This window comes from Muntiacus reevesi, chromosome 21, assembly GCF_963930625.1.
Source record: "Muntiacus reevesi chromosome 21, mMunRee1.1, whole genome shotgun sequence".
NCBI classification, from domain to species: Eukaryota; Metazoa; Chordata; class Mammalia; order Artiodactyla; family Cervidae; genus Muntiacus; species Muntiacus reevesi.
Window position 1 is genome coordinate 27,677,779 of NC_089269.1, and position 21,087 is coordinate 27,698,865.

Below are 21,087 nucleotides of genomic sequence, written 5' to 3' on the forward strand. Positions count from 1 at the left end.
GAACACATTGATCCCCAGATTCCATAACTAAGATGAGATATTAAGAAAGCAATTTAATATATCAATGAAAGTATATACACTATGGTTCTAAACTTTAGATTTGGATAATTCTAAATATTTGAAATAAACTTCCTCCAAGGAAGTTCAGTTATGTTAATTGTAGCACATCAGTAAGATATTAACATTTAAAAGTATATTTTTCAGAGTTCCTAGTGAATGGGAGAAATGTTTACTGTAAGCAAAAAATTAATTTTAGAACATGTCATGTAAAAATGGATAGAATAATATTGGAAGGGAGGATACTTAAAATAATAGCTTTGGTTTTTTTTCTGTAAGCATATGGAATTATAGATAAATATTATATTTAGTTTACTCTGTACTTTCCACATTTTCTATAATACATTTTTTTTGGACCTGGACATTATTTATTAGTGCCACCCACAAATTATTAATCATCTAGAGGAATGTCTTTCTGTTTTTTTAAATTTTTATTGTAATATATTTGCTTCATAATGCTGTGTCAGTTTCTCCTGTGAAGTGAATCACCGGCACATATACATATATCCCCTCTGTTTTGTATTTCCTTTCCATTTAGGTCATATAATGCAATTTTTATTACTTGTTTTGATTTGCATTAATGTTTATAAATTTTTATTTATAAAAATAATATATGAAAGGAAGTCTAATTTTTTGGCTATTGATTTTCAGGGGTTTGTTTATGCTATTAGTAATTTTTCACTTCAGTAAAATTGATAGAACTACTCAAGATAAGTTATAATTCCTACCCCTGGAATAAATTTTGCCATTTTCTCTCCAGGTGATTTCATAATGGGCAAATATTTGAGTAAAATGTTATTTCCTATTCTATTTGAAGAATGTATTCTTGCAAGTATATGTTAGTCATTAGTATTTTAGATTTTTTAATACATGGGTATACTAAATATTGTGTTACGGCTCTGCTAATAAGTGGGGAATAGCTGTTATAAACATAGATTCTGAAGCCATTTTACCTGAAACCATGACTTCATATGTATCATATATTACCAATATGACCTCAGGTAGATTACTTAGCATTGCCAAACTTTAATTTTCTCATCTATAAAATGGGATTAATAATAACATTGCAGTTTTTTTTTTGTGTGTGTGATAATTAAATGAGTTAAAATAAATTCAAAACACTTAGAAAACTGAGTGGTGCATAGTAAGCACTGTGAAATTATTTGCTATTATTGTTATTAATAATAGTAATCATTGTAATATTTTTCAGTTCAGTTCAGTTCAGTTGCCTAGTCATGTCCGACTCTTTGCCACCCCATGGACTGCAGCATTTCAAGCCTCCCTATCCATCACCAGCTCCTGGAGTTTACTCAAACTCATGTCAATTGTGTTGGTGATGCTATCCAACCGTCTCATCCTCTGTCGTCCCCTTCTCCTCCTGCCTTCAATCTTTCCCAACATCAGGGTCTTTTAAAATGAGTCAGTTCTTCGCAATAGGTGGCCAAATTATTTCAGTTTCTGCTTCAGCATCAGTCTTTCCAGTGAATATTCAGGACTGATTTCCTTTAGGATTGTCTGGTTGGATCTTCTTGCAGTCCTAGGAACTCTCAAGAGTCTTCTCCAGCATCAGAATTCAAAAGCATCAGTTCTTCGGTGCTCAGCTTTCTTTACAATTCAACTCTCACATCCACATATGACTACTGGAAAAACCATAGCCCTGACTAGACGGACCTTTGTTGGCAAAGCAATGTCTCTGCTTTTTGATATGCTGTCTAGGTTGGTCATAACTTTCCTTCCAAGGAGCAAGTGTTGTTTAATTTCATGACTGCAGTCACCATCTGCAGTGATTTTGGAACCCCAAAAAATAAAGTCTGACACTGTTTCCCTATCTGTTTGCCATGAAGTGATGGGACCAGAAGCCATGATTTTAGTTTTCTGAATGTTGAGCTGTAAGCCGACTTTTTCATTCTCCTCCTTCACTTTCATCAAGAGGCTCTTTAGTTCTTCGATTTCTGCCATAAGGTTGGTGTCATCTGCTTATCTGAGGTTATTAATATTTCTCCCGGCAATCTTCATTCCAGCTTGTGCTTCACCCAGCCCAGCGTTTCTCATGATGTACTCTGCATATAAGTTAAATAAGCAGGGTGACAATATACAGCCTTGACGTACTCCTTTCCCTATTTGGAACCAGTCTGTTGTTCCATGTCCAGTTCTAATTGTTGATTCCTGACCTGCATAGAAATTTCTCAAGAGGTAGGTCAGGTGATCTGGTATTCCCATCTCTTTCAGAATTTTCCACAGTTTATTGTGATCCACACAGTCAAAGGCTTTGGCGTAGTCAGTAAAATAGAAGTAGATGTTTTTCTGGAACTCTGTTGCTTTTTCAGTGATCCAATGGATGTTGGCAATTTGATCTCTGGTTCCTCTGCCTTTTCTAAATCCAGCTAGAACATCTGGAAGTTCATGGTTCACGTGTCGTTGAAGTCTAACTTGGAGAATTTTGAGCATTACTTTACTAGCGTGTATGAGTGCAATTGTGCAATAGTTTGAGCATTTTTTGGCATTGCCTTTCTTTGGGATTGGAATGAAAACTAACCTTTTCCAGTCCTGTGGCCACTGCTGAGTTTTCCAAATTTGCTGGCATATTGAGTGCAGCACTTTCATAACATCATCTTTTAGGATTTAAAATAACTCGACTGGAATTCCATCACCTCCAGTAGCTTTGTTCCTAATGATGCTTCCTAAGGCCCTCTTGACTTTGCATTCCAGGATGTCTGGCTCCAGGTGAGTGATCAGAGCCTCGTGATTATCTGGTTCATGAAAATAGTTTTTGTATAGTTCTTCTCTGTATTCTTTCCACCTCTTCTTAACATCTTCTACTTCTGTTAGGTCTGTATCATTTCCGTCCTTTATTGTGCCCATCTTTGCATGAAATATTCCTTTGGTATCTCTAATTTTCTTGAAGAGCTCTCTGCCTTTCCCATTCTATTGTTTTCTTCCATTTCTTTGCATTGATTGCTGAGGAAAGCTTTTTTATCTCTCCTTGCTATTCGTTGGAACTCTGCATATTTTTAAAATGGTATAATTTCAGAATGCTTAATCATATGAGAGATTTATATCCTCATAGGCTTAATGTCTAGTTCAGTGAATCTCAAACTTCAGATTTCATTAAAATCATGCTGCGTACAGTACCAGTTAGGCATCGTCACACCCAAAGGGCATGACTAAATAGATCAGGGACCATTTGTGCATGCGCGCTCAGTCATGTCCCACTCTTTGCCACCCTGTGGACTGTAGCAGGCCAGACTCTTATGTCCATGGGGTTTTCCAGGCAAGAATACTGGAGTGTCTTGCCATTTCCTACTCCAAGGGTTCTTTGTGACCCGTTAATGGAACACTGGTCTCATGTGTCTCCAGGTTGGCAGGCAGATTCTTTACGAGTGTGCTACAAAGGATCGCTTACCTACACCTTTAACCTCATCCCAGGTTTAAAGCAGGTAAAGAAAATGAAGAAAGAATGCGTAGAGAAACCTCTTAAGCAAATAAAGGTATGAAGATGAGACAAATATGCGATCGCATATTGAGGCTCATTGCTTTCATTTTATATTAAATATTAAAAACAAATTTTTAAAAAATTTGCCTACTGAGTGAGTTGTTAGCTACTGCTGTTTGGAATGCCTGTGCCTGATTGTTTGGAAGGTTTTATTTTGATGAGTCTTTATTTGCTCCTGATCCGTTAAATGCAATTTTATGCATAAAGGTAGTAAAGAAAATGCTTATTTCAAAAGAGAATTACTTTTACTTTTCAGAAGACCATATTATATATTATTGTTCTAAATAAATACAGTTCTAAAATGAATAAAACAAAAAAATTAGTGAAACAGAAACAACCTTATACTTCATCCCTCTCTGTCTCAGTTCTTATTTGAGTACTAGCAGAAAGCTAGAAAAATAGCTATGATATTGAGATATTCTACTAGTTATTAACAAGCTGAATAGGGAAAATGTAAATATATTTTGATAATGTAATTTACTCTTAATAATTATTAACAGAAGATCTCAGAATTGCTCATAAATAGTCAAATGTGAAAGAAAAAAAATCATTTTCTCTGAATGGCATAAACTAGGAATTACCTCATAATGATACTGAAGATAAGTAAAATAATTAGGTCTATTTGCATCCTAAAGAGAAGAGGCGATTGATACCTGTCAATAAATTTAAATCCACATCCAGTCTTTAAACTACTAGTGATCACACAGGGCATGACCAAGCAGCTCTCTGCTTCAGACTTGTGGCCTCTGCTCATTTAAATCTCACAGACTTTCAACCTTTCCAGCAAGGTTTATTTTTGGTTGAAGACATTTGCTTCTGCTCATTATATCTTGCATGCATTAGGCTAATTCAAACTATTTGGAATACAGCTCTTTTTCATTTGTTCACTGAGTATTTATGTGTGTCCTCAAAAAAAAAAGTTTAATGGTGGCTAAAAGGTATATAAATGTATCTATTGGGTTGGCCAAAAGTTCATTCATGTTTTCATAAGCTCTAATGGAAAACCTGGAATGAACTTGCTGGCCAACCATTACATGAAGTGCACACAGTGTTACTTGTATATCATTCACATGAGCTTTGCATCTTTCAGTTCAGTTCAATCACTCAATCGTGTCCGAATCTTTGCGACCCCATGAACCACAGCACGCCAGGCCTCCCTGTCCATCACCAACTCCCAGAGTTTACCGGAACCCATGTCCATTGAGTTGGTGATGCCATCCAACCATCTCATTCTCTGTCGTCCCCTTTTCCTCCTGGCCTCAATCTTTCCCAGCATAATCATCTTTTCAAATGAGTCAGCTCTTTGCATCAGGTGGTTAAAGTATTGGAGTTTCAGCTTCAACATCAGTCCTTCCAATGAACACCCAGGACTGATTTCCTTTAGGATGAACTGGTTGGATCTCCTTGCAGTCCAAGGGACTCTCAAGAGTCTTCTCCAGCACCACAGTTCAAAAGCATCAGTTCTTCTGCACTCAGCTTTCTTTATAGTCTGACTCTAACATCAATACATGACCACTGGAAAAACCATAGCCTTGACTAAACGGACCTTTGTTGACAAAGCAGTGTCTCTACTTTTCAACATGCTGTCTAGTTTGGTCACAACTTTCCTTCCAAGGAGCAAGTGTCTTTTAATTTTATGGTTGCAGTCACCATCTGCAGTGATTTTGGAGCCCAGAAAAATAAAATCAGCCATTGTTTCCACTGTTTCCCCGTCTATTTGCCATGAAGTGGTGGGACTGGATGCCGTGATCTTAGTTTTCTGTTGTTGAGCTTTAAGCCAAACCTTTTCACTCTCTTTCACTTTCATCAAGAGGCTCTTTAGTTCTTCTTTACTTTTTGCCATAATGGTGGTGTCATCTGCATATCTGAGGTTATTGATATTTCTCCTGGCAGTCTTGATTCCAGCTTGTGCTTCATCCAGTCCAGTGTTTCCATGATGTTCTGTGCATATAAGTTAAATAAGCAGGGTGACAATATACATCCTTTCTATTTGGAATCAGTCTGTTGTTCCATGTCTAGTTCTAACTGTTGCTTCCTGACCTGCATACAGGTTTCTCAAGAGGCAGGTCAGGTGTTCTGGTATTCCCATCTCTTTCAGTATTTTCCAAAGTTTATTGTGATCCACATAGTCAAAGGCTTTGGCATAGCCAATAAAGTAGAAATAGATGTTTTACTGGAACTCTCTTGCTTTTTTGATGATCCATCGGATGTTAGCAATTTGATCTCTGGTTCCTCTGCCTTTTCAAAAACCAGCTTGAATATCTGGAAGTTCATGGTTCACATACTGCTGAAGCCTGGCTTGGTGAATTTTAAGCATTACTTTATAAGCGCGTGAGATGAATGCAATGTGCGGTAGTTTGAGCATTCTTTGGCATTGCCTTTCCTTGGGATTGGGATGAAAACTGACTTTTTCCAGTTCTGTGGTCACTGCTGAGTTTTCCCAATTTGCTGACATATTGAGTGCAGCACTTTCATAGCATCATCTTTCAGGATTTGAAATAGCTGAACTGGAATTCCATCACCTCCACTAGCTTTGTTCCTAGTGATGCTTCCTAAGGCCCTCTTGCCTTCACATTCCAGGATTCGAGGTGAGTGATCACACCATCGTGATTATCTGGTTTGTGAAAATATTTTTTGTACAGTTCTTCTGTATATTCTTGCCACCTCTTATATCTTCTGCTTCTTTTAGGTCCCTACCAGACCCGTAGGGTATATATTTATAATGGGTCTATCTTCCTTTTCTCCTTTGCTTTTCACTTCTCTTCTTTTCACAGCTCTTTGTAAAGTCTCCTCAGACAGCCATTTTGCTTTTTTGTATTTCTTTTTCTTGGGGATGGTCTTGATTCCTGTCTCCTATACAATGTCATGAACCTCTATCCATAGTTCATCAGGCACTCTATCAGATATAGTCCCTTAAATCTATTTCTCACTTCCACTGTATATATTTCTCACTTCCACTGTGTATAAGGGTTTTGATTTAGGTCATACCTTGCATCTTTTATAACTAAAAAAGAGAGAAAGGTACTACTCTTGTTTGTTTGCACTCTTGTATTACCTGCATCTAGCAGAGACCTGGTATAGTGTGAGTACTTAGTACATATATTTTGAGTGAATAAATGAATGCTAAAGAGTTAACAATGGATATGTATTTGGGTAAGCTCCGGGAGTTGGTGATGGACAGGGAGGTCTGGCATGCTGTGGTTCATGGGGTCGCAAGGAGTCAGACACGACTGAGTGACTGAACTGAACTGAAAGAGTTAGCAAAAGTTGAATTTTATTTTCTCCATATTTTTGGAAAATGTTATTGGCTTTCACAGTTCTAAAATAAAATATTTTATTGTGACAATAACACCAGAGTTCATGCGGGTGCGTGCTAAATCACTTCCATTGTGTCTCTTTGCTTCCCTATGGACTGTAGCCCACCAGGCTCCTCTGTTCTTGGGATTCTCCAGGAAAGGGCATCATGGAATACTTGAAAACTAGAGAAACTTAGAAGGAAACAAGACCTATCCACTTTACAGATTCACTCAGAAATTGACATTAAAATTCCTTTTAGATCATCATCTTTTTTTTTTTTTCATTTCTTTCTCCCTCTTTCTCTCTTTCATTCAATCTCTTGTGCTAGAATTGTGCAGCTTACACTTGTGGGAATCTTTGTATTTGTGGTGCACATGATCCTGTGTACAGGTTTCAGTGGCCTTAGAATTAATTTTGAAGAACGTTCCCTATTGTGGATAGACCAGAAGTCTTGTATCTTCACACCTCTTCTGGGAGGCCATTACTTCAGGGCAGCTTATCTGTGGATGTTTGCTTCCAAGAAGCAGGATTAAGGATTCCCCTTACTGTTTCTTGAACTCAGCGGGGGACACTTAACTGCCTCCAAGCAGGGATATGCATGTATTTCATGTTCTAAACTTTATAAATACATGTGGGTCACTGGTCATTTTTTTCCCCATTACCTGTTTATTTTTTCGACAAATTCTGTTGAGTGCCTGCTAAGTGCTAGATGCTACTGTAGGCACTGGAGATGTGTAAATTTCAGTTGTTTTCTAACTAGTAACTAAACACAAGTATTTCAGTATTATACATGCTTTCTAATCAAAATTGATTTTGTGACTTCTTTAAAAATTAATTAAACCACCATCAAAATAATGATTAAAAGTATTATATTTCCTTTTTGATGTTGCATTAACATACAAAATGATAAATTCATATACAGCTCATATTATCACAAATAAAAACTAAAAAAACCTCTTTGGAAAAAAAATGATGCCACCACTGTTCTATATGAAAAAAACAATTACAAACATACCTGCAAAAAAGACAGATATACAAATCACAAATCAGAGTGCAAAAGAAGAAAAATATTGTTCTTAGAAGAATTTTTTGGAATTTTATAATTTTGTATCACAATTTACATATGGTAGTAATTTCTGTAATAGTGGATTTTTCTGTTAGATTAACTGCAAGTAGTTTTGTAGACTGATGAATTATTTACTTATCCCTTTAGAAAATAACGATTACTGAGTAGATTTTTAAGTTAACATATGGAATAGCTTTTAAATCCATATATCTCATATATCAAGGGTTTAGAATCTGCCGCTCAACATTTATTAGGGAGCCCTTAAGAATCTGTAAGAACTAAATTTGAGATATAATGAGAAAGAACTAAGTGGAAGTTACAGAGAGGTAAAGATGAAAGTTTGCTAATGTGCAAAAAAGTTTCTTTAGAAATTCTTATTCACGTCAGAGGAGTATTGACTGGGTTTTAAAATGAGTGAAGTTGACTGCATTCCTATAGAGATTTCTCGGTAATCTTTTAAAAGGTTGTTTTAAGTATTTTTTTTGAAGAGTAATTGTCTTTAGACTCTTTAGACCATTATTTTTAGAATTGCAATCCCATACTCTACCTTGCAGAGATTAAAAACCTACCTAGATTCAAAAGTTCTCTAAATATGGCTCAAGCATGACTGACTAATTTTGAAAGTAAAGTTAAAAGTTTTATTTTAATACTTTAATTGATTTAAGGCTATTGATTTAGTAAGTTATATCTATACAGATTCTGTGAAAATCTAATGTAACTCTTTAGTGAAAGAATTGATAAATATTGCTTTATATAATCATTATTTAAAAAAACTTCTGTATAGTTAAGGAATTGCAATTTATTTGTATTTGTTTTTACACTTATAATTTATGGTTTAAATATATATTTTTAAACACAAAAATAAGATTATTTTCAGAAAAAAGGTGTTCCCCTCAGAAATTTGAATTCATGACAGAGAAAGATTAGTAAGCCAGGTTTATTTTATACAGTTAGAAGAGTATTTTTCAGTTGGCATTTCAGTAAAGAAATCTGCCCATGTTCTGGGTACTGAAGTTATAATTGGCTCCAATTTGTAACCATTCACTGTTTCCATATTACATACAAAAAAGAAAGTGTAGGTTAACAGTGATTGAAATGCCATGTAATTTGTTTTAACATGTTGAAAATTCATTAGGATGAACTAAATTTCCTTAGCAATAAAAGTATTCACAGGACCACCCATATACTGTTTCACAGTTCAAAATATTATCCAAAACCCTTTGTCTGTGAAAAATGGTCCTAAAAGCTGAAGTAAGCTATTTTATTTTCAGACCTAAATATCTTGGTCCTTTAGGATAAGCATTAATAAATATAGGGTTGTTTGTGAATTTTGATAATCTTAGTATATCTCTAGAGAGATGACTTGAAATGTTATTCTACACAGTTACAAACTTTATTTTTCTGGCTATGCATAGGATTTTTATATTGGTAATGAACAGGAAAAGAAAGCCAATACAACTATTCACTCAGTTTATTGAACATCTTTCTGATCATTAGCTTGAGCTCATTATCAGGTAGATTACTTATCTCCGCTTTGCTTAGGTCTTCATCTGGGGTTCTGTCTCATTCTTTCATTTGACACGTATTCCTCTGTCTCCTTATTTTCCTTAATCCTCTGTGTTTATATTTATGCATTTAGGCAGGTTGGTTATGTTTCCCAGTCTTGGAGAAGTGTCCTTACATCCCGTGGGTCCCAGCCGCATGCTCCTCTCTGTTCTCAGAATTGTATGCTCTTGGGGTGCCCCCTGTGTGGGCTGCGTGGGACCTTTTGTTGTGGCAGGGCTGACCGCTGCGGGTGTGGTGGTAGGCAGTGTGGGACTGTGGTGTACTTGACTTCTAAGCCCTACCTTGAGCAATGACTGGTGTGACCCTCTGGGGACAGGGTAAGCCCTTAGCACTAATAGGTTTACCCTTAGCTCTAAGAAGGCTAAGAGTAAGGAGTGCAAAAAAGATGCTTGCCTACACCAGTGTCTTCATTGTATAACAAGCTCCCCAAAATGGCTGCCGCCAGTATCTGTGTCCTCAGGGGAGTTCCAGTTCCATCTTCCCTCTCTGGGAGGCTCTCTGAGATCAGCAAGTGGGTCTAACCCAGATTCCTTTCAACTTTCTTCTTTTGGGCAGGGACTCAGAGTGTGTGACTTTTTGCATGCCCTTTACCAGAAAAGTCTGTTTTCTGTAACCAAATATAAGGCCCTTTGGCCTCCAAAACCAGATATTCTGGGAGCTCATGTTCCTGGAGCAAGACCCCTGAGTTAGAGAGCCCAGTGTGGGGTTTAGGGGAAAATCTCAGCAATTGTGATTATCCTTCTCTTTGTGGGTCACATACCTGGAGGTGTGGGTCTTCACTGTACTGTGTCTCTGCCCATCTTTTCTGTCTGATTTTTGCTCCTGCTTTATAGCTTTAGTTATGGAAGATCTTCTCTGCTAGTCTTCAGGGCATTCTCACAGATACTTGCCCTGTCAGTTCAGTTCAGTCACTCATTCGTTTCCGACTCATTGCGGCCCCATGGACTGCAGCACGCTAGGCCTCCCTGTCCATCACCAAAGCCTGGAGTTTACACAAACTCATGTCCATTGAGTCAGTGTTGCCATCCAACCATCTCATCCTCTGTCATCCCCTTCTCCTCCCGCCTTCAATCTTTCCCAGCATCTGGGTCTTTTCAAATGAATCAGTTCTTCACATTAGGTGGCCAAAGTATTGGAGTTTCAGCTTCAGCATCAGTCCTTCCAATGAATATTCAGGATTGATTTCCTTTGAGATGGACTGATTTGATTTCCTTGCTGTCCAAGGCACTCTCGAGAGTCTTCTCCAACACTACAATTCAAAAGCATCAATTCTTCAGCACTCAGCTTTCTTTCTAGTCCAATTCTCACATCCATACATGACTACTGGAAAGACCATAGCTTTGACTAGATGGACCTTTGTTGGCATGGTAGTGTCTCTGCTTTTTAATATGCTGTCTAGGTTGGTCATAACTTTTCTTCCAGGGAGCAAGCATCTTTTAATTTCATGGCTGCAGTCACCATCTGCAGTGATTTTTACTTGCCCTGTAAATAGTTGTAATTTTGGTGTGCCTGTGAGAGGAGATGATCTTAGGGTCTTTCTGTTCCACCATATTGGCCTTCTCAACCCTGCTCCATATTATTTTAAAAGCCTTGCTATGTCTTTTAAAGTCTTGAAAACAATATATTTAATCAGTATATCTATATGAACTGTTTTCCCCATGGAACAGAGCTGTTTCCTCATAGATGACCTTAAAGGTGACATCTGATAACTCTTAGTAAAGCAACCTAGTTGGCTCTGCTAAGTGGTCTGATTTTCTTTTATTTCTTTTATTTTGTTTTCATTCTCTTTTGAACTTTTTTTTCCTGGAATTGTGCCAGATCTTGCCAAGAATTGTATCAGTTCAGTTCATTCGCTCAGTTGTGTGCAGCATACCAACTTCCCTGACCATCATCATCTCCCAGAGCTTGCTCAAACTCATGTCCATCGAGTCGGTGATGCCGTCCAAACATTTCATCCTCAGTCATCACCTTCTCCTCCTGCCTTCAATCTTTCCCAGCATCAGGGTGTTGTCCAATGAGTTGTCTCTTGCCATCAGGTGGGCAAAGTATTGGAGCTTCAGCTTCAGCGTCAGTCCTTCCAATGAATATTCAGGGTTGATGTCCTTTAGGATTGACTGATTTGATCTCCTTGCAGTCCAAGGGACTCTCAAGAGTCTTCTCCAGCACCACACAATTCTTAATGCAATATAGGCGCAATATGCAGGTAGACCGATGGGTAACAGGGTGAGAGAATTTAGACTTTTAATATGCAAATATTTTTGTTTGGCATTTTATTGAAAATAAAATTCTCTTAGGTGCATGTTAATTGGAAGTTTTATGAAAGGACAGATAGCAAGCATAAACTCAACCAAACAGCTCAACCCTCCAACCCTTTTGTCACAGCTCATAGTGAAATCCTGGCTGATTTGAGTCAGCTGAGGCAGTTCTTGGAGTTAATGCCATAGTGGCTTCTGTACCATCATATTATTAAAAATAGGGGGATGGGCAAGCAATATTTCTAAAATTTAACTTATGCTGCTGTCAGTCTTTCTCACCTCTCTGGGGACACCGCCATATGATATTAAATTCTGTAGAAATATTGCAAAAACACCAGGGATTCACTCCTGGATTTTCATTTTGGTCTATTTTGGTGATCATTTTAGATGGTAACAGACAGTAGCAATGGCACTCAGTTAATTAGTGAGATTATGCTATGTTTTGACTAGAGAAGATCCCTCTTCCCCCATTTGCTGTGTAGAATTATAATCAAGGAGAATTAGGATGGAGCAAAGTACCTAAGGAGAATGGCGTGATCCATTAATCATGTCATTATTTTAATGCATCCTGTATTCCTTTACTCTGTATAAATTCAGGTGAAATTACCTAATTTTTCTGTAGAATGAGCTCTGTTTTTCTAGTTGGAGTAAGCATCAGTATTTGGGAAACCTGGATAACTCAATAGAGAGAATGTTTATGTCTGCTCTCTACACAGTGAGTAATTAATAGGTGCTGTCTTCTTATTTTTAACAAATATCTCCTTGTAGGTTGAAATTCTGACAGGCAAATTATAGGATTGGTGCCCATGATAGAATTTATCTTAATAATTGGAAGTCTTTTGCTTCTTAAGATGTAAATGGAGCTTAAATGAAAAATGTTAAGAGGCAAAGCCCTTTTAAGAATGTAGGTACTCCTTTACAAATATGGGTATGTTGTCAAGGCAGTATATATTCCACCCCCACCCTTGGGCAAATGTCACTGAATTGTCTATTAATATTCATTGTGCATCTGTCATGTACTCATTGAACTTGTTTCTCTTGTGCTTTTAGCAATAGTACAAGCATTCTTGTGCTGCAAGATGTTTTAATATGATATATGATACGAATGAATATTTTAATCATTTTAGGTTTTCTTATTTTACCTACCAAGGAGTAGGAAAAAGAAATTTGGATCAAAACAAGAATTTGTTAATAAAATAAATACTGCTTCTCTCATACTACTAAGAAACAGACTTGAAAACATAGACAGACGAAACCCTGAGACATGTTTTACTGCTTATACTAGGAAAGAATAAAATCATACGTTTGAAAAAGTAAAATTATATATTTGTATGTTTTGCATACCTCAATAGAATATTAGAAAGTCATTCTCTTAAATGGTTGCTTCCTTTTGTTTCTGCAAATGTGTGTCTTAAAAAAGGGGGGAACACTTTATATCCAACTAGAAGTTTAATTCCCTCATAATAAATCTCATGTGACTTTGATATATTTCCTTGAAATACTTAGCACTTACGTGTGTATCTTTTTCCAGCTGTGGTTGTGTCAATATTTAGATATTTCAGTCACTCGTGTTTATATTTTATCTTCCAACCGGGCAGTTGTTGAAGGAATCCTGCCCTGCCTTTTTCCCTGGTGCTGCCCTTGCCTGGAGTCAATATGTTATATTCCCAAGGTTCTACCAGGACTCTTGCCAAGGGCAGCTGACATTATCATCCTAGTTCCTTGTTAAAGCCTCGCTCCATCAGCTCCTTTCTTATTTTACCCTCTCTTCTTTGTAACTTTTTAGTTTCTTATGCAAAATTTGAATTTGGTTTTGCCTAGTGTAATATAAACCTTTTATTATATAAAAAATGCTCAAATTAGCATAACTAGAATGGTGGTTGTTGGATGGTTTATAGGAACTCTAAATTTATAATTGAATAAAGAAGGCTTTTTATGAATCGTGTGTCAAGAATATTATATAAAGAGAGCTGCTTTGACAGTGTGGAGATGGACACGATGTGTAAGGAAAAAGATTGCAGTAACTAGGGGTCTTTCAGTAACTCTCTTCTGAGATTTATCTGTGCTCTTCCCTATTTATTCTTGGTGTAACTCTCTCAAGGTCCTCCTTTGAGAAAGTGAGGCACAGTGATTCACAGAAGTTGGGGGCCTTTTCCCTCAAAGCATGTTGGTGGAAAATAAGAGGAATCAGTGATATTTACCTTTAATTGTGCAAACAGTATGTAGAGATTGAGATTTCTCAAATATTAAAAACTGATAATATAGGATAACTACTCAGAACTGCAAGCTCATATTGGAGAAGATTACACAGTACAAGGAATGATTTATATTCTCATGCACTCATCATGAAAGTCATTACTGAGTTAAGCGACTATTGAATCATATGGTTTACAGTTAGATATTCTGATTTCAAGGGAAAAGAACATTAGATGTCATCAGGTTTGACTGCGTCTTGCTGTTTTTATTATCTACCTTTTAAAAATTAAAAAAAATTTTAAATTAAAAATCAATATTAACAACTTGTAGCATTGGAAGTAAGAGTGGACAATGCCTGTTTCTCTTTAGATTTTAACTGATTAATCCTAGCAGTGCTTATGGAATACTGGGGAAGATTTTGAATCTGATTTTAAAATTGGATCCCAACACTGCCCCCTTCCAGCTGAGTGACAGCAGAAAGTCTCAGTCCCCCCATATGGATACCAGATAACAACACCGCACCTCATAAAGATGCTGTTGTGATAAAGGAGATGATGGACATTTCATATTTGTTTTCTTTCCGTTTGTTTTCTTCCTGCTTAGACATGATAATAAAGAATAATTTATTATGTTTTTTATAGTGATAATGATTGCCATTTTTAATTGTTACTATTGAAGTTAACTAATTACATGTTATAAATGTCACTGGAATTAGAAAGTTCTTTTCTTCAAGGTTCTATGTTATGAGAAATGTTGCATTTCTGTGTTTTTTGTTATGATTTCCAAATGTTTTGGCTCTTCTGTCAAATAACTTTTTTTTTTTTTTTTTGCTGTTCATCCTCTTTGGATGCTTATATGCTAAAAGAGTGTGTTTTCTTTTGAAGTGTATTCCTCAGAAACAAAGTTCAGTGGGATGTCTTGTAAAAAGAAAAATAAAAACAGTTCAATGGCCAAATAAGTTTGAGAGATGCCACATATTATACTCTTCTTCTAGCACACATAGTGTGCATTAGCAAGATTAAAAGACTCTGAGAACCGCAGTTCTCTTTTTGAGCAAACAAGCTGAGGAAAGAGTATTCCATGGAGCATTTTGAAAGTTTAGCCTTTAATAGAACAGAGAGCATTTTTATTGCTGAAACTCTTTTACTGAATGTTGCTGTACAAACATCGTGGTGAAAATCTGGGCCCGAATTCTCCACTTCCAAAGGCACGCTGGCCGTGGTCCAGGTGTGTGGGGCCGTAGGTTAGAGACGGGGAGAGTCCTCAGCTCCACTGTATTTTCACGGGGCCTGGGTGATCTCCAGTTTCTGTAATTGGCCATTACTTCCTCTATACACTCTCCCTAGACAGTTTTATTCTTTCCCAGGGTTTCAGTCTCCAGCTTGATTCTCATCTACAGATCCAGCTGAGATTTTTTTTTTTCCTTGAGGTCTGGATATTTCATTGGCAACTAGTTGTCTTCATTTGTGTATTCTGGAAGTATCCCGAACTCTCCATGACTCATGCTGAATAAATCATCTCTGTCCTTCTTCCTCTGACCATATTCATTCTTTTATTCTGGACCTTCACTGGGGCTGCCCTTCACTCATTGCTCAGACCAGAATCTTGAACTTTCCTACCCTGCTGCTTCTCCTGCATCTTCTGCATTTTTCATTTCCATCTTTTCCCAAATTGTCAGTGAGTACATCCTGTTGATATTGTAACTATCTCTAGATTCTTCCTTCTATCTTCCTTCCTGTCAGTCAAGATCCAAGTACAAGCTTTCAGAATTTATTATTGAAAGAGTGCGAAAGTATCCTAATCCCTTCCTAGCTAGCTGCTGCATTCTAGTTTCATAGTACTAATAGTGAGCTTTTTAATACCAAACTTGAGCATGCAGTTCCTTGCTTACAGTATTTGAATGTTATTGCCACATGATCTGCCTCCTGAGAAATCTGTATGCAGGTCAAGAAGCAACATGTAGAATTGGACATGGAAAAACGGACTGCTTCAAAATTGGAAAAGGATGTATATTGGCACCCTGCTTATTTAACTTATACGCAGAGTACATCATGCAAAATGCCGGGCTGGATAAAGCACAAGAGGGAATAAGGATTACCGGGAGAAATATCAATAACCTCAGATATGCAGATGACACCAGCCTTATGGCAGAAAGCGAATAGGAATGCAAGAGCCTCTGATGAAAGTGAAGGAGGACAGTGAAAAAGCTGGCTCGACATTCAGAAAACTAGGATCATGGCATCTGGTCCCATCACTTCATAGCAAACAGATGGGGAAACAGTGAGAGACTTTATTTTTTGGGGCTCCAAAATCACTGCAGATGATGACTGCAGCCATGAAATTAAAAGACGCTTACTCCTTGGAAGCAAAGCTATGATCAACCTAGACAGCATATTAAAAAGCAGAGACATTACTTTGCTAACAAAGGTCCGTATAGTCAAAGCTATTGTTTTTCCAGTGGTCATGTATGGATGTGAGAGTTGAACTATAAAGAAAGCTGAGCGCTAAAGAATTGATGGTTTTGAACTGAGGTGTTGGAGAAGACTATTGAGAGTTCCTTGGAATGCAAGGAGATCAAACCAGTTAATCCTAAAGGAAATCAGTCCTGAATATTCATTGGAAGGACTGATGCTGAAGCTGAAACTCCAGTACTTTGGCCACTTGATGGGAAGAACTGACGGATTAGAAAAGATCCTGGTGCTGGGGAAGGTTGAAGGCAGGAAGAGAATGGGACGACAGAGGATGAGACAGTTGGATGGCATCATTGACTTGATGGACATGCGTTTGAGCAAGCTCCAGGAGTTGGTGATGGACAGGGAAGCCTGGCGTGCTGCAGTCCATGGGGTCATAACTAACATGAACACAATTGAGCGACTGAACTGACTGAACTGAACCAATTGCCTTCAGTTAGGTTCCAGAACTTTGGCTTGATGTACAAAGCCCATCACATTACTGCTTCATCAGGCATGGGCGTCACAATCTCTGACATCCGCCTAAACTGAGATCACACAAGTGCACTGTATTCTTCTGTATCTGTGCCTCTGAATGAAATCCTCTTCTTTCTTTTCTTTCTGACTCATTTTTTTAAGACCCACCTCAAGTTTCTTATGTTGGCATACCTCTCTCAGGCAGTCTTAAAGTGCCCATATTTTATATTCTCATAGCAACCTATACATGTCAGTTTCCTATCTGAAATACACTTTCAGAATATAAATAAAATCTGCTTAAATTAAATATATATGGCCTCAGCAGTTGATCATCATTAGCATCCAGCTTTCATAATTAGAGCCAAAATAAAGGCCAGTAATATAGTATAATGCTGTATTTTCTGGAGCTCTCCAGTGCTTGTATTTGAGTAATCTTAAATTCAATTTAAATTTCATTTGCCATCAGTATAGCTTTTGTGAAAGACCACGGGTTTCCAAGTAATTTTTCCCCATGTTGCTGGCTTATTTCCTCTACTTCTAGAGCCTGGTTTCATTTAAAAGATTTATGATATGTTGTATACCATGCACTAAACTAAAGCTATTTCTCAATATTTCAGATTACAAAACTATTACTCAGTATTTCAGATTATATATTTTTTGTTTCATGGTGGACATAAGCAAATAATAGATCTTTTAGTTTCATCATTTATCATTTCATTAGGAAATAGTAACTGTAGTAATTACAAATAAGAGCTATAAATAAACTCCATGCAGAGTTTATAGTCTAGTAGAGGTTAAACAGTGTGTATATATGGTTACAATTTAAAAATAAAATCTTTTGGGACTTCCCTGGTGAACCAGTGCCTAAAACTCTGCACTCCCAATCCGGGGGGACCAGATTCAATCCCTGGTCAGCGAACAAGAAACAAGATCCTGCATGCTGCAACTAAGAGTTCACAAGATGCAACTAAATATTCCACACGTCCCAGTGAAGATCGAAGCCCACATGCCCAAACTAAGACCTGGCACAGCCCAATAAATAAAATATAAAATTAAAAAACATTAAAAATAAATTAAAAAACAAAAAATTAAAATGAACTATTTAAAGTATTTTCATACAGAGCATGATAAATAAGATTCAGATCCTTGCACTCAAATAAGGTTTTGCTGTTAGCACTTTTTGTTTACTCAACACATATTTATTGAATATGTATAATGTGTTCAGCAATCTGCCAAGTGTAAGAGAGGAAACCATGAGCAAAATTAGACCCACAGAACTTCAGAGTAATGGGAAAGACAGACAGTGTTCAAGGCATGTAGTGAAAAAATTTAAAATATAATTCTCATTATTTTACCACAGGTAGTTTCATATCCTTGCTAAAAAGTAGCATTTAAATTTTGTGATAAAGAGCAGAGAAGGTTGAGATTTGAAAGAGGAATGGGTATACATTAGAATAAGATCTTTTTGAGACCAGACCATATGGCAGGCATAGGCCTTGGAAGGAGGAAGCTTAATATATGTATATATGTGTGTATATACATATATATGGAACAAACAGAAAACTCAAGTGAAGAAAGCAGAGAAAGCAACGGAATAGGAAGGGTCCTGAGAGCTAGATACGGAAATGAACACAGACTCCAGTAGGTCTTGTTAAAGTCTTCAAGAGCAATGAGCTTAAGAGTCACCGAAATAGGGGAGGACCCAGATTGTATTTGCACTTCAAAGCCTTCATTTGACTGCATTGAAGTGAAGCTATTTAAGAGCTTTCCTAAATCCTGGTGGGAATCTACAGCAGTTTGATCTGGGATGGTAACTGGCTGTACAGATTGCAATGAGTAGATTGATTTGAGAAATTTGAGGGAGGATTAAGGGACAGAAAGATGTGTCAAGCAAGACTGCTTTCTATTTTTCTTTGTTCATTGAGATTGGAACATTAGATGAGAACAAGGTTTAAAGTTTGGTTGTTGAAGTTGAGAAATCTTTAAGATTTTACATATTAAATCTATCTATGGCAACAATAAGGTAGGAACATTACAAATATGATATTTGATCCTCATTTTAGTGATTACAATCTCATTGGAAAAAATAAGGCACAAACAGAAAATATTTAAATGACACTCATAGGACTTCACTTATTAAGCAATACATACAATCTGGAATGTAGCTCCTCACCTAATATCCTTTTCAAATTAATATTTATTTAAACTCAATTATGTAGCATTTCATCTTTGAAATCTACTAAAGTAATAAAATAATGATTGGAGACTAATGAACTTAATTTATTGAATAAAAACTCTGAGAAAGTATATATATGCATATATATAAATATATATAACGTGTGTGTGTTGTGTATATATATGTGTGTGTGTGTGTGTGTATGTATGGGGTTTCCCAGGTGATGCTAATGGTAAAGAATCTGTCTGCATTACAGGAGACCCAAGTTCCATCCCTGGGTTGGGAAGATCCCCTGGAGTAGGAAATGGCAACCCACTCCAGTATTCTTGCCTGAAAAATTCCACGGAGAGAGGAGCCTGGCAGGCTCCAGTCCATGGGGTTGCAGAGAGTCGGACATGACTGAGCAATCCTTATGTATACATTAATATATTTATGTACATATATTTATTATTTAGAAAGATATGAAAGTCTGTATAAAGTTCCATCCTTCATATTTCAACATAAATGTTCATTAATATATAGCATATGTTTTGCTAAAGTGTTGATTGATGTTTTATTGAGGAGGAGATTCCAGGAAGCTTTGCCATTATTTGTAACAGTCAACAATTCTCTGACACATTCCTCTGCAAAAACAGGCACGTACATGGTACAAACAGACAGGGTGATGGGTTCTGAAAAGATTTGTGGACAGGGGATTTGGAGAGTAGACGGAATTTGTACAGACAGAGTTTTAGCAAGAGCACTTTCTAAGTGGAGGGTCAAAAGGATTCAGGAATTAGAAAGTATGGTTAAAGTAGACACCAGAGGGATTAGTTAGGAAGGAGGTTAGGAAGAGTAGGTCAGTACTATGCAGTGTTTATTAGATGGCAGTGCTAACGCCTGGGCTTTTGAAATAAGACTTTTAATTGTTTCCAAGTGATGATATGAAGCTATTTTGTCAATTCTTCTGCAGGCTCCCGTCTTCGTCAGGAAGATTTTCCACCTCGCATTGTTGAACACCCTTCAGATCTAATTGTCTCAAAAGGAGAACCTGCAACTTTGAACTGCAAAGCTGAAGGTCGCCCCACACCCACCATCGAATGGTACAAAGGTGGGGAGAGAGTGGAAACAGACAAAGATGACCCTCGCTCACACCGAATGTTGCTGCCAAGTGGATCTTTATTTTTCTTACGTATAGTGCATGGACGAAAAAGTAGGCCTGATGAAGGGGTCTACGTCTGTGTAGCAAGGAATTACCTCGGAGAGGCTGTGAGTCACAATGCGTCGCTGGAGGTAGCCAGTAAGTAAAGTGGGCTTTTAGTGTTGGGGGGCATGTGGCCTGTGAGGTGGTGGAGGGATGGTACCATGGGATCATTTACCTTGTTCATGATAAGAAAAAATTAAACGTGTATCACAGGCTTTACCTGAGGAAGGACTGTAGCTTTATATGTGTATATCCTCCACTATTTATTGAACTTTCTGAATTTCTCATCCTAGCTGGTTATTCAAGGTAAATTGGGATTCATACATAGTTGTGAACTGTTTTACTTAATTAAAAAAAAAAAAATTTAAGAACATTTTTATTTTATGATGGACTATGAGTTTATTTACAGTTTTGTGTTAGTTTTAGGTGTACAGAAAAGCGATTCAATTATACATATATCTATTCTTTTCCAAATTCTTTTCTCATTTAGGTTTTTATAGTATTGAGCAAACGTCCTTGTGTTGTATTACCTTTTGGAGCTGTTTTCTGTTGAAGATGCTCACTGAAATTGATTTATTCCGTTCCTTTTTTCCTTTTAAATATATAGAGTATGAGGATATAAGAAGAATACTGTGAGATATTTTTCATTTGTCTTCATTAGGAGGAGAAATACTTTTGACTGGTAGTGGAAGTTATGGTTTTAAAGTTTCCAATTGTCAGAACTATATTATACTTTGGGTAAAGCTAAATCTAGAGAAATGTATGTATATGCCTCATACTTTATCATCTTTGCTACACTGTAGCACATCCTGAGAGGAAAACATGTGATGGAAATCCTTGGGTGGTTGATGGTTCAGTATATTTATACAGA

At 37.0% G+C, this 21,087-nt stretch overlaps 1 protein-coding gene across 1 annotated transcript in view; it reads left to right on the forward strand.

Annotated features, from left to right (window-relative positions):
• ROBO1 (roundabout guidance receptor 1) overlaps positions 1–21,087 on the forward strand; it is a 444,051-nt gene that overhangs the window by 67,099 nt on the left and 355,865 nt on the right. The window contains exon 2 of the mRNA XM_065913546.1: positions 19,986–20,312. Coding sequence (XP_065769618.1) covers positions 19,986–20,312 — 327 coding nt within the window. The remainder of the gene's footprint in view (positions 1–19,985; positions 20,313–21,087) is intronic.